This window comes from Bombyx mori, chromosome 26 (genome assembly GCF_030269925.1).
Source record: "Bombyx mori chromosome 26, ASM3026992v2".
Lineage (NCBI taxonomy): Eukaryota > Metazoa > Arthropoda > Insecta > Lepidoptera > Bombycidae > Bombyx > Bombyx mori.
This window is the reverse complement of record NC_085132.1, coordinates 4401390-4415148: the sequence shown is the minus strand read 5'-3', so window position 1 is coordinate 4415148 and position 13759 is coordinate 4401390. Positions and strand designations below refer to the sequence as shown.

Genomic DNA, 13759 nt, shown 5'->3' with positions numbered 1-13759 from the left:
CCAGGCCAAAGACCTATGCTTCAAAAAGCCCATAGATATATAATATCAACTTTTTTGTGTTGTTGATTATTGTTTTATTAAAATGTTTGTCTCCCGATATTAAACAATATTTCCTAAAATATTAGTTTGTTTTATCCTTAAAGTGTCACAATTCAAAAAGAAAGCTTTTTTGTTCTTAATAATCATCTCTTGTACCACATTTTACAGTACTCCGCAATCATTCAAAGCTACTAATGCCGGCCACTCACATGCGCGCAAATATTCGTACATTGTACGAATGTTTGCGCGCATGTGAAGGGCCGTCAAACATTCATTCGCAAACTTAGCGGCTGTGCAAATGGGTTCGGTACTCAATTTGCGAACCCGTTTGCGCTTCCTCCTACACTTGTTTACGAATGTCTCACGAATTTCTCCTCCTTTTTAATTCGTCAATAGAACATTGAAGAGAAAAAGAGTTTTGAATTCTTTCCCAGACATCATTAACAGCCATGCTGTTTTTATGGAATTTCTTTTGATGAAGATACGCTACACAGTAGACGTCACGATCTATGAAAATAGCGAAACGTCCGCTACCTTCGCAATCCTGGGCGCAACTGGTCACACGAATGTGTGGGAGGCTTCGCGAAGGATCGCGGTTCGCGCGCTTTGATGTCTGTTAAAAAACCGACACAGCTTGGAAAACCACAAATGCAGCGAAAACTTTGCTTATTCATTTGCAAATGTCGTCCTACACTTGCGGGTTTGGGTATTCGAGTGAATGTGAGTGACCCGTATAAAATACTGATTAAATTTGTTAATTAAAAAAAAAGTGAAAAAGTGTTAGGTATTTATAAAATTAAATTAAATAATAAACTATAAATGACCATTTCTTTTTTTGTCTTAAAGCACTATTTGAGGCCGAGATGCGATTTCTTAACCAGCATACTGTATTCATCAAACCGCATTTATTGTTCTCAAAGCGTATTGTATAGCTATATCTGTCGCAAGCCAGTAAGGTGTTCCAGTATGAAGAGTCGGGTTGAAGTTAGTCTGTCCATCTCGAAGCAATAAAAATATTGATAATTTACTGGTAGGTTACAGGTAGTAGGACGTATTGGAAGCCCGTATGAGTAGATATAATAATGATCCTGCCCATTTCTACCGCAAAGCAGTTATGCATTTGAAGGATGGATCAGCTGTTATATAATAAAATTGAAACTCTGACATCATGTCTAAAGGTGGGTTCGCCATTATTCTTATGATGTTTGGTGTTTGGTATCCACTTTACACCAGACGAACCGTGAGCTTTTAGACTTCTCTAAATAAAAACACAGTTTTAGTGTAAATAACACAGAAAAAAGCCTTGTAGTAGTCAAATATTTACTGGGCGCTATAATATAGCAAAGAGCTTTTTTTTATTTATAGCTTAGATGGGTGAACGAGTTCACAGCCCACCTGGAGTTAAGTGGTTACTGGAGCCCATAATCTATCTACGACTATCCACATCTACAACGTAAATGCGCCACCCACCTTGAGATATAAGTTCTAAGGTCTCAATATAGTTATATTGTCAGTCTCATGTATTTCTCATGTAGTTGTATTGTCAATCTCATGTATTATCTCAGTATTGTCTATATATCTAATGTTTCTTTAGGTTTAAATATGTAACAGCGGTGATTTATTAACTGTTTAGTATCTGTGGAAGTGCACAAATGTGGGAAAATGAAAAAAAGTCGCTGGACGTTACTTTTCAGGATTCTCCGAAAATTCCATTGAGAAAGTCTCAGTAATTAACCACCATTTTACTGACAATATATTTCATTCTATATTATCTCATATCATTTCATTTAATTTGCCAATTGCCAATTGATTAATGTTCCAAATCAATCAACTTCGTTTCTTTTCATTTCATATTAATAATATATTTTTTAATTTTTTTAATATATAAAAGATTTGGCTGTATGGTATGATACCTGTGCCCTTCCAATTGAAAAAATAAAACTACTACTACTACAAATTTCAAAAAGTGTAAACAAAAACATTGATTTTTATTACATACGAAACCTCGAAACAGCCTCCTCTCAATTTAGAAACTTTTCAATACATTCGTACAATTTTATAAAATATGGAAAAAATGTCGAAAGTAACAAACGTTAATTCGAGTTTGGCTTATGAGATATTACTGTATTTGAACAGTTTTTATTTAGGAATGTTTATCGTTTGTGAAGTCGCAATGGGGATATTGAAGGCTATAAATGTTTCGTATCCAGAAAACGCTCTATTAACAGAAGCCGGAATATTTAGCGCCCTATGCTTTGTAGAGATGATTAGGATCTTTTTGGGGCGTAGAGGAAACTTAGCAAGCAAAAGTAAGTATCGTATATATTCAATATTCTGCAAAAATATATTTCAAGATTCGTTGTTGTACGGAATATGTACTAAATCGCAAAAAAATATTTTGTGTCTTAAGTAAATTAAAATAGAAACTATTTTCGTTTCGTTCAATGTTACTTTTCACCATAATATGTTAACAATGTTTTTGTTACAGAAATACCGGTCTTTCTGTCAGTGCTATTGACGATTCCCTCTGCTGTAGGAGTATGTTATTTTCTAATTTATCAAACTTACATACTTCGGTTGGAATACATCTGGTGTGCCGTCATGTTAATGTTCCATGCTCTCGAGTTTGCTTTTGCAATCTTATTTATTTTTACTGTATGTAAAAATCAACAATTTGATTAAATAATGAAAACCTGAACCTCAAATATTGCAAACATTCCATATTTTTATTAAATATAGCATTAATTCAATTTGATCATTGTAATTACTCTTGTGTAGTAAACTAGGATTACTAAAAGTTAGAAACATGTGAAAAAATATAATCTCATGCCTTATGATTCTCCTTACTTTGTTGTTAATCTGGTAACATTATATTTACTAGTCTGCATTTTTATGTTTCTAGCCATTTGTAACATTAGTAATCCCCTTTGTGAAAACTGCATTAGAATTACTGTGATCATCTTATTATATTATACCGCTTTGAATAAAATCAAGAGCAACATGTAAATTAAGACTGTTTTTTTAACTTTAATGTTCAAAGTTGGCTTTTGATCTTTATGTGTCTGTTAATTAAATATATTTAATTTAATTTTATTGATTTTTAATATTTATAAATTAGAGTTGGTGAAAAATAAAGTATTAAACTAAATAACATTTAACTAATTTATTTTTATTCTAAATTATTACAATGGCAATTCACTCTTCGCTTTCTTTCTTAGGCGGTACTAAATGTTCAGGTAACTTTTGACATTCAATTTTTGTAACTTTCAACGCACAACCTTCTGGCAGATTCCGTTCGATATATTCCAAATATGTGTCGCACGTAGATCCAGTGAGCCTCTGCATATGTATAAACCTGAAGTATGTACGAATTTCATACTGCACTTTGTGTTTCTTGTAAATGTGTACACATTTTAAAAGTGTGTGCCTTTCTTTCTCTGCTTTCCTTAGTGCCCAACTGAAAAAAATAAAACTAACTAGTAGTATCTCTTTTAGCACTAATAACTTAAATTTAAATCTTTAATATGAAGGGTAAAATTTTAAATTGTAATAAATCATCTTCAAATGCCTCTATCTCCCTATATTTCATTATTTCATTACTAGTACAGGTATAAGGTACATGTAGTTTTAAGTGATAACCAGAGCCCATAGAAATCTCAATAAATTTCGATTCTATTGGCCGTCCTACCTTTCAAAGCAGAGCACATTATTATTTCTCAGCTGAAATGGGCAGGATTGTCGTACCTATCCATACAAGCTTTCAACTGGTTGGAGATCACATATATACACAAGTATATACACTCATTTGGAAATTTGGGGTTTGGGGAAGGCTTAACGACGAAAGGAAAGATCTTCCACCGAGCGGATGATATTGCTCGGTAGACCGACGGTCCGAATGTTGTTGTTCGGAACTTGTATATATGCGCTTTATCTTGAAAATGTCGTAAGCGAGATTCAGGCATCTGTCAATTATCTTGCGTTGTATGATGGCTACCCGCCACACTCAAAACTGCTGTTGCCTATTCTTAAGCAAATCCCGTAAAAACCTACTATGATAACAAAAGTAAGAGATGTTCTGATGCTATTCTGGGCTGACAGAACACAGATAACATAAAAATGTAACAAAGCTATACTATGCATTCCTATATATATCTCTATAGGTATAATATATGGCAATACAATAAAATAATGAAGGCATCAAATATTTTATAGGAAGCAAAATCAAATTCATCTTCAAAATAATAATTTTGATATATTCAAAGAAGTACACTAATTTTGGAAGACTCTTTGTTTCATCTATTTACAGTTGATTGGTATTTAATGTGTTTATTTCTGTCAATTAAACCTTGACAGACTTTAACCTTATTGCAATTTTCTAAAAGGATTTAAATATAATAACTATTTTTCTCTTTCGTATTTCATGTTATTAGTGTGAACATAAAACGTTAACTGGCTAGACTTTCCTTTATGGTTGATCAATTTGGAAGTTCACAATTTTTTTGTATATAATACTCATAAATAAAAAGCTTTTTGCAAAATTTCAGGTTGCGGAAACTTATGGTTTGCAAGAAAAAAACATTGTTTCCATACAAATTGAGGAAATCGTCAAGGTAGACAATGGACCATAAAGGAAAATTTAACTCTTTTAACTTTTGGGATAAAAGCATGTATAAAACCTGTTTTCATGATTTTTAATTTTATAAATCATGAAAATCAAAGAGCTATTCTCTCATTAAAAGAACAGACTCGTATTTCTAACATACCTCTTAGTGACTTCGATACCAAGATGTGAAGCAGCAGCAACGCAAAACCATGAATAGCTGAGTAGCACAGCCGGGTCTATACCGCGCATTTCTAATTCTACTCTTTTATATAACTTGTCCAATTCCACAGGAGGAACCACTGGTTCAACAGCATGAGGTAGCGCCGTTGTATTGGCGGATAGTGATCGAATTGCATAATTTGGTATTGTAACACCTCTAACAGGAGTTAAACGCCAGATACTCTGAAAATTAACCCATTATTTTCAATGTAATAACGATTCAAGTAAATTAGATTGTTCTGACGCGTATGCTTTTTAACTCACTCTTATTGCATTCATATTTAAATATAACTTAATTTCTATAGTATTATCTTAATTTTGTCCTGTAGAAATATTTAATAATTTAATTTACTTCCACTTTCATAATATTTTTACAGAACGTAACCTCAAATATATTAAGTGTATAATCTATGAACGTAACCTAAAAATAAAACTTTTTATTTTAGTCCAGCTGCGCAAGCAAAGGAAGCATGGCCTTACATACTACAATAAGCGTTTTGATTAGTTACAAAGTTATTAAAGGAGGCCACGACCCTCAGCGACAGCGTTGAGGATTATCGGTGGAAGAAGTATAATACAATAAAAAAAATACATTACATTTAAGGCCACAAAAAGTATACTATGTAAAATTACAAACTTGAAGTAAACAAAGTCACTCAAAGTTTTTGTGTCTATGATTCACAGGGTTTCATTTGCTATTTTCTAATCGCCGAGATATATGGGTTTTTACATTAGATTGTTGATTTCCGAATTTACATGTTTCAAATTCCTAATCTCCTATCTCTGTCAAATATGAGTATTTTCTATGATATCTATTTAGTCTGTATTTGATGTTTAGTACAATTAACTATAGTTTAGGAACAGACAAGTCTGTATGGGTTTAGATCCCCTTGCCTTTCCTAACAAGGAAAAATTGTACCAAAAAAAAATCTATGGTAAATAGTAGGATTTCGTTCGCGTTATGACCGTATTGACATAAATTAAGTATTAATATTGTTTAATAAAGAGAAAGAGACTACATACTACATAATAATATATTGATAAAACCTTTTTTTTGTACAATCAAATACATATTTTTAAAACCAATACAAAGCTCGATTCAATACACAACATGGTTGGCCCGATGTTGTTGTTTAAAATGCTTCATTGTAAACATTTAAGAAAAACTTTAGAAAAGTCAAACAAGGGACTGTCTAGCCAATGTTCAAATAACATCTATATAAAAAAAGAATTTGATGATACTTCATGTAGAATTTGTTTGAAAGAAGGTTGCATACCAATCTACAGCAACGACGAAATACCACAGGCTTTAAGCTCTTTTGGCGGCATATTTGTAAGTATCAGCGACCCGTACCCGAAATATTTGTGCCAGCCGTGCTACTCTCTGCTCCAAGGTGCAATGCTATTCAGAAAAAATGCTCAACGTTCCGATGAGATACTTAAACATCCCATAGAAGATAATTCAGAAGACACTATTCATGACAATGATCTGACCGATCCATGCTTTGATGACGATTTATACGATTATGATATATTCAAAATTACAAAGAAGCAAGACAAAAAGCCAAAAGATTACTATTGTAAAAAATGTAACATGGAATTTAAAACACATGATGAATATACGGAACATAGGCTTTCAGATGAACATGATAATCTTAGACACACTTGTCAAATATGCAACAAGTCATATAGAGCAGAATATTTAAAAAAACACATGAAAACCCATATCCAAGATCCTCCTTACATGTGTGATATATGTGGTAAAAAATTCAAAGTCCAGGGACACTTCTCTCGGCATAGAGTGACACACTTCTATGAATTGCCATACCAATGTAGTTTGTGTCCTTACAAAGGCAGATTTAGTGAATCCCTAAAGATGCACATGAGATCACATACAGGAGAAAAACCATATCAATGTGTTCAATGCCCTTCACGTTTCATAAATAAGAGTAATTTGAACAAGCATATGCTAACGCACAAAGGACAGCATGATTTTAAATGTGATTCATGTGGACGAGGATTCTACACAAAAAGAGAACTGGAGTTACATTTTAAAGTTGATCATACTGGGATAAAGGACCATGTCTGCAATATATGTGGGAAAGCTTTTGGATACAGGAAACAAATGATGAAACATCAATTAAAAGTTCATAAAAGAGAAAAATTAAGGAGCGGTAGAACTCCTCTCTATGTCAAATTAGAATTGATGAAGCAAAAAGGAGAAGAATTAATAAACAACCATTAAGTTTTAAATGTATTTTATAACATGTTTATCAATCAAAATGATGAAATATGAAATGATTGTTTCTGTTTACTTATATTAATTTAAAACTAGCTTTCTATCTGCAGCTTTTTACAGATGGACTACATTTTATATTGTGTGGGTAGACCTAATTTTTTTTTCGATCTTGCGCCTACGTTGTACCCGCACTGGGGATGCGAGCGGGGAATGTGGGACTTGATGATCTGGAAATGTTGGGAGATGACTGTGGGCCCAAGGATATTTTAGGGCCCTACCGCACTAAACAACTCCCCTGCACTGTTGCACCCGACATCCAATCTCACCACCATCACCATTTGAGCATAAAAACAAACAAGACTTTTTTTCAAATATTATTTACACTGTAACTTCTGACATTTATTACAGTACAAGAGTGGTGGTAGGATGTAGGTGGTAGGTACCACCACCCTGCCTATTTCTGCTGTGAAGCAGTAATGCGTTTCGAAATGAAGGGTGGGGCAGCTGCTGTACTGTTAAAAGTAAACCTTAGAACTCGTGTCTCAAGGTGGGTGGCAGTTTACATTGTAGATGTTTGTGCTCCGGTTACCACTTAAGACCAGGTGGGCCGTTGGCTCGTCCAGCGATATAAGCTATAAAAAAAAGTAATTCCATAACATTTAAATAGTACCTAATTATTTTAAAATTCAATTTTGGTTATAAACTATGGTATAGTGTTTCTCAAGACGAGTACACGATCTAATCAGAATCAATTGCTTTGAACAAATTAGAAGGGTATAGCAGTTTTTACTTGTTTCAATTATATTTAGTTATGAATTATGAAATGAAGTTTTCTCACATTTGGTTTATTATTATAAATTTTATATCCTCGTGCATGTTTTGCATAATGTACAGCTACCATCGCCCTTTATCGATTGTGTCCTAATTTATCATATTGTTAATTAATTAAAATGTTGGTATGTGCAGTAAATATAATTGAAATTTATAAAATAGGAATTATCAGCAATAAAAAAATAGATCCCTAATACTAAGGAAACAGTTGTTTCTGAATGACGTCAACCAATATAGATTCCTATTTCAAAAACTACAAAATTCCTAAATTCAACTTCATATAATATCAACCTGTAATATTTTTTTAACACATGCACAACAAACAAGATATAGGTAGGTAATAAGTTTTAGTTTGATTTTAATGTTATCGTAGGAGATGCAATAAAAATGTCACTTGGAACAAAAGCATGGAGCTTAAGAAAGAAAATAAAACATCATTACGGAAACCAGGATTGTGGAAAAATATCTCACAGTACAGTACTAAAGTAGGACTATTTATGGATTTGTATGAAATAAAGAGTGAAGCTTTCATAAACACTAGACAATATTAAAAATATGGATCGACTTAGTGGCCTCACGTTTTAGTTAGATTAATGGCTGTGCTACTATTGCCAATTACAGAATATGGTGGTGAGTGCGCACTAGAAACACTCACTAGACCGTAACGTTGGTTTGAATAATTATTTAAACCTTTTTTAAATTTCCGGCCAATTATTCAGACTATATGCAGTGACATTAGAATTGTCAAAATAAAATAGACACTTATACTTATATTACGTTTATCAAAACCGATATAATTGAGCACGTTAATTTACGCGGCGAATATTTTTAGAGTCCATAAAAATGGCCAATGAAGCTGAGGACACAATTCGAAAACTGTCGACGTACAAAGGCGTGGTTGGCGTCGTCGTTGTAAACGGAGAAGGAATACCGATAAAAACCACTTTAGATAATCACATTTCCGTACAATACGCGGGCCTATTGACCGCGTTGGTGGACAAAGCGAAAACTGTCGTGCGAGACCTGGATCCGTCTAATGACTTGACATTTTTGAGGATAAGAAGCAAAAAAAGCGAAGTAATGGTGGCGCCCGATAAAGAATTTATATTAATAGTAGTTCAAAATCCTGTTGAGTAATTTGAAATTTACTAAGTATTACCACCTGTTTTGGTTGAAAGGTCAATTTTTTTTTTAAAATAAATATCCTTCACTTAGATTAATTAGTACGGCAGTTTGAGACAAATTTCATAGAATTATTAAGACAGAATAAAAGCTGCATTTAGAAGTCTAAAGTTTTATTTAGTCAATAAAATTACAATCACACCACACACCTTTTCCTGCTGATATTTCAATCCCCAAAAAATCATTTCCAGGATACGGAGGTAAATGCGTATTACTAGTTGCAGGAATAAAAAACGTGTTTCACTTATTATTCAATCGGGCTATAGTTTTTAAGATAGATGTTGTTTTTATTTCACAGTCGAACAATCAAACCAAAGTTTATAGACTTATAAGCTACGTAATATTGCTAGTTCGGGACGATATTAACCCGCCCAACGTTATGGTAATCATTTCGTGGTACAATGGAATATAAAATCTATACAGAATAATAGATTAATAACGTTGTGTCCAACTAGAGTTTCCCTGATTTCTGTTACCGAACCCGGATCCCCTAGAACTACCAAAGCTTCCATGGTTACCCAAGCTTCCTTGGTTACCAAAGCTACCTTGGTTACCGAAGCTTCCTTGGTTACCATAGCTTCCTTGGTTACCATAGCTTCCTTGGTTACCATAGCTTCCTTGGTTACCAAAACTTCCACGGCCGCTATTAAAATCGCCTCTTCCGCCAAAGTTGCCACCTTGATTCCAAAAACCGCCTTGACTGCTTTGAGTGCTGATACCACCATTTCCGAAGCGCGTCCCGAAAGCACCTTGGTTTCCTAATCCTTGGGTAAAGCCTCTGCCTGTGGTCCCTCCACCACCAAAACCACTTCGAGGTCCGTTAGTTCCCCATCCTCTCATGGATCGTTTTGGACCTTCGGATCGGAACGATGGCATGTTGACGTCTCGTTTTATGTTGTAGTCACCGGCGTCCGTCACACAAAGCTCCCGCAGACATTCTACCACCTGTGCGCAATTAAACAATATTATAACACTTTTAATTATAAGATAGCTTGGCAGAGCAATGCCGGTCTCAAGCCCGGATGAGAAAAGGGGATGATTGAGTTGAAGTTCAACCGTTTCCGCCATAAAACAGTCAACGTCGAATGTCCGGAGCCATATAAGGCTTCAGCGGCCTCGAAAAACTAAATCTCTTCCAAAAGCACTCCCGTGACATGACGCGGGACCCTACCACGTGTATTTTCCCAAGAAATCCTCATGAGGTCACAACCCTCAGCATTGAGGATTATCGACGCAACGAGGAAGTATAAAATATATTTGAGATTTTTTTTTATTGTCCCTGTAGGCAGACAAGCATACGGCCCACATGATGGTGAGTGGCTACCATCGCCCATGGACTTCAGCAATGCCAGGGGCAGAGCCAAGCCGCTGCCTACCGCTTAATACTCTCCACAAGCCTCGTTTGAAGAAGGACATGTCGTATGTAAGTATTTCTGTGAGTGCGCGGTTTGGTCACCTTTCGCTCTGCCGGCGAGAACTGCAGCGCCGCGTCGGGTTGGGCCGCCGCGCGCTCCACGATCCTCTCGATGGCGGGCCGCAGCGCTATGATGAGGGCGGCCGATCGCGGCGACATCTGGAAGTTCAGCCAGTTGTCCAGCCGCACCACGTTGTCCACCTTGGTGAAAAAATAATAATATTTTAATAACACTATTTTATAACATACTAGCTTTTGCCCGCGACTTCGTCCGCGTGGAATAGTTAGTTTGGCATAACGCTAAATTTAACCCACCTCTTCATTTACGTAGAATATCCTCTTTATAAAAACACCCTCACAAATAATGCTTTATTTTAGAACAAAGGACATGGGCCATTTTCGGCCCAGCTACTAGTGCTTTCAAGGACACGAATGAAATATCTATAGAAAAAAACATTTCAATTTTACATATTTATTATAAAATTTAAGGGAAATTTAAGGGTATTTTAATGGTGGGATTATTAAAATCATAAATAAAAAGAAATTAGCATGACTAAGCTACATTGATAATATTGAAGGAGTTGCCATAGGTAAAATATATTTATATTTTAAACAATCCACATTAAATCTTCTTAAAAAAGACATTATATTGCAAAAAAACAAGCAAAATATCAACATATTTAATTAATGGATTTTAAAACTAATATAAAAAATTATATCTAAACAAAAATCTATTTTTATACTTTTAAATCCGTAGAATAAATCATTACATTGATCAATAATTACCGATCATAAGCAAAAACAAAACGCTTGTTTAATGTTTATTTACGTTTTACATTTGATCAGTCGTTTTCGCACTCGTGCGCATTGTGGATATTATTAAGTGTTTCGTTGCCGATATACCTGCTTATTATATTTTGTTGTGCATAAAATTAAGTCTTGGCGTTCATTGAATTAGGTCTGTGGTATAAAGTATAGTAATATAAATAATATTTAAGCTGATGATGATGATGGTAAAGTGTAAGTGTATTGACAGCAAATCATATTATGATAACCTATATCCTATACATTTATGTGTTTGTGTCTCTATGGACTTATTTTTTCGTTTCATCGGGTTTAAAATCGCAACGATTCTAAAGAGGTTTCACTTCAAAAATGAAGATCGACGAACTAACCCATTCCACTTTGTTACAGCCGAAGAGCAGCAGATGTATGGGAGCGACCATGGTGGTCTGCTTGCAGCTGATGGCCCGGGTGCGCACCTTCTCGCCGAAAACGAACAGAGGCGAGGGGAACTTCTGCTCCATGTTGCTGCAGTTCACTGAGGTCTTGTGTATCAATGCCGGTTTCCCTTCCGTCGTTAATACCTGAAATTACATTGGTTTCCATGGCAACACTGTGTTTTAAAAAGATTCGTTAATTGGCCTAAAGGTCCTAGATACCAGGCCATAAGCTAAAAAAAAGACTCGTTAATTTATTTGCTTACTGCTTAATAAAAAAGTACAGGGACACATTCATTTTTATAACGACAAATAGATTCATTCTTACTTTTAAACGACAAGGTCATTGGCCTCATAGTAGCCAATCACTAGTGTGAAAGTGAAATAAATAAATAAATATTACAATAGATTGGGGGGAACCGGGATGCTTTTCAAATCCAACACAAATTTTCAGCGGTTTTTCTTAGGCTAATATAATTGAGATTAAAATAGTTCCAGGGGTTTATATTTTCATATACGATGCGCTATTAGACATTGAAAAATATACACAAAACTTAAAAAACTAGCTTGACCTGATTCACCTTGGCTTTTGGGGTGAATCGGGTCACGTAGGGGGACAAGATTATCGATAGGGCTGGCAGTTTTTTTAGTTGTTAGGTAGGTACTTACCTTTAGGTAATTAACTTTTCAATATCTTTAATCAGTTACAAAACTTTGGTGACTACATCAAACTATTTATTATATTCTTAAGCACCAAATAAAACTGCTTTTCTATTCAACAAATTTAAATCTCACAAAAGCATTGTGACAACCAAGATTTGTCCCTATTCTACCCTTAGTCCCTATTTCCCCCAATCTACAGTACAGTATTAGATATGGTTACCTTCCTCTTCCCTTGGTGTAGACAAACGTTAGGGTACAGGCCCATGCACATGAGGGCTATGACCAAGTCCAAAGTTGGGTCCGGTCCGTTCGGCATCCAACGTTGTGGAACACAGCATTCTTCGTTGAAGCCTATTGCGGTCGTGAGGATATCTGGAATATACGTTAAATTTGTTAATTTTATTTGGCTCTCACAACTTAAAATGAGTCGACTATTATCAAAGGCGGCAATCTGACTTTTGGACAATGATTGGTAAATCAGAAAAACGAATTATTTACTTTGTATTATATTGGCAGTCACAAAACTCTTCGGAACGACATCTTAGATAAATAACAGGTTAACTATTAACCTTTATTTAATGCAGGTTTTGAACCGTATTCTTTGAAGGAGACGATTATATTCAAATAAATCTGTATTGACATATCAATAAAAAGTTTTTGTCCAAATGTACAGATTGCCACCTTTGATAATAGACGACTCAAATAACGTTAGAGCGATAACTATGGTTTTAGTGTATTAATATTATTTTTAATTTTCGAATTACATTTTAGCAAAAATAAGCAATTTTTTAAATGATGTTCATATTAAACCGTCTCTACGGACTCGTATCTTCTTCAAGAGATAACTCAAAATGAAACAATGAGCATGAGGCAACATTGCCACCACTATAACCATTAAGTCTATGACCAAAAAACACACACGCACTCAAGTTATATAGACTTATTGACAGATATGGAATTTTGATTTAATTTTTCTGCGGTTGATACAATTCAGAATTATAAAACCAATACTGTGTAATTACTTGACCCGGTGATAACTGTGGTGTTTCAATATACATAGAATCCAAATGACATGCAGTGTTTCTATTATTCCGAAACACTCAAAGAATTTTTAAAAGCACACGACTTATCATATAACTCATTTCCAGATTTAAAAAAAAATCTAGGTCCCAAAAATAAGTTCTAAACACAGTTAAATACGGTGCAAGCTTAAATGGCTTGTGTGCCCGGTCATCGTTCTCGTCGAACCCGTTGCTTGCGACGAAGGGCTTGACGAGTAAATAAACCCACAGACACAGCCCACTGAGTTTCTCGCCGGATCTTCTGAGTGGGTCGCGTTTCCGATCCGG

At 34.8% G+C, this 13759-nt stretch overlaps 5 protein-coding genes across 6 annotated transcripts in view; 3 read left to right on the top strand and 2 right to left on the bottom strand.

Annotated features, from left to right (window-relative positions):
* Positions 1-1972: 1972 nt before the first annotated feature.
* Positions 1973-3127, top strand: LOC101742567 (transmembrane protein 216). The gene is made up of 2 exons (XM_004933011.4): positions 1973-2348; positions 2528-3127. The coding sequence occupies exons 1-2, from the start codon at positions 2105-2107 to the stop codon at positions 2719-2721; spliced, it is 438 nt and encodes a 145-aa protein (XP_004933068.1). The 5' UTR covers positions 1973-2104; the 3' UTR covers positions 2722-3127.
* A 65-nt stretch (positions 3128-3192) lies between these two features.
* On the bottom strand, positions 3193-5217 carry mRpS10 (mitochondrial ribosomal protein S10). Its single transcript, NM_001046897.1, is given in 3 exon segments — positions 3193-3496; positions 4803-5044; positions 5126-5217. Coding segments are annotated over 3 exon segments (519 nt in total). The 5' UTR covers positions 5141-5217; the 3' UTR covers positions 3193-3234.
* Positions 5218-5780: 563 nt separating this feature from the next.
* On the top strand, positions 5781-9216 carry LOC101742422 (gastrula zinc finger protein XlCGF17.1). Its single transcript, XM_062676309.1, has one exon. It carries the CDS (start codon positions 5973-5975, stop codon positions 7104-7106), a length of 1134 nt encoding a protein of 377 aa, XP_062532293.1. The 5' UTR covers positions 5781-5972; the 3' UTR covers positions 7107-9216.
* On the top strand, positions 8665-9216 carry LOC101742280 (dynein light chain roadblock-type 2). The gene has a single exon (XM_004933009.5). It carries the CDS (start codon positions 8775-8777, stop codon positions 9066-9068), a length of 294 nt encoding a protein of 97 aa, XP_004933066.1. The 5' UTR covers positions 8665-8774; the 3' UTR covers positions 9069-9216.
* MLE (protein) overlaps positions 9210-13759 on the bottom strand; it is a 24909-nt gene continuing 20359 nt past the window's right edge. For both annotated transcript variants that reach the window (NM_001099839.1, XM_062676234.1), the window contains 4 exon segments: positions 9210-10058; positions 10570-10728; positions 11703-11894; positions 12631-12782. In NM_001099839.1, the coding sequence (NP_001093309.1) occupies positions 9546-10058; positions 10570-10728; positions 11703-11894; positions 12631-12782 (1016 nt within the window). In that variant the 3' untranslated portion in view covers positions 9210-9545.

Coding starts and splice junctions, on each gene's coding strand:
- LOC101742422 (XM_062676309.1), top strand. CDS start 5,973: ATGGTTGGCCCGATGTTGTTGTTTAAAATGCTTCATTGTAAACATTTA.
- LOC101742567 (XM_004933011.4), top strand. CDS start 2,105: ATGGAAAAAATGTCGAAAGTAACAAACGTTAATTCGAGTTTGGCTTAT. Junction 2,349..2,527: donor AGGAAACTTAGCAAGCAAAA/GTAAGTATCGTA, acceptor TTTTTGTTACAG/AAATACCGGTCTTTCTGTCA.
- LOC101742280 (XM_004933009.5), top strand. CDS start 8,775: ATGGCCAATGAAGCTGAGGACACAATTCGAAAACTGTCGACGTACAAA.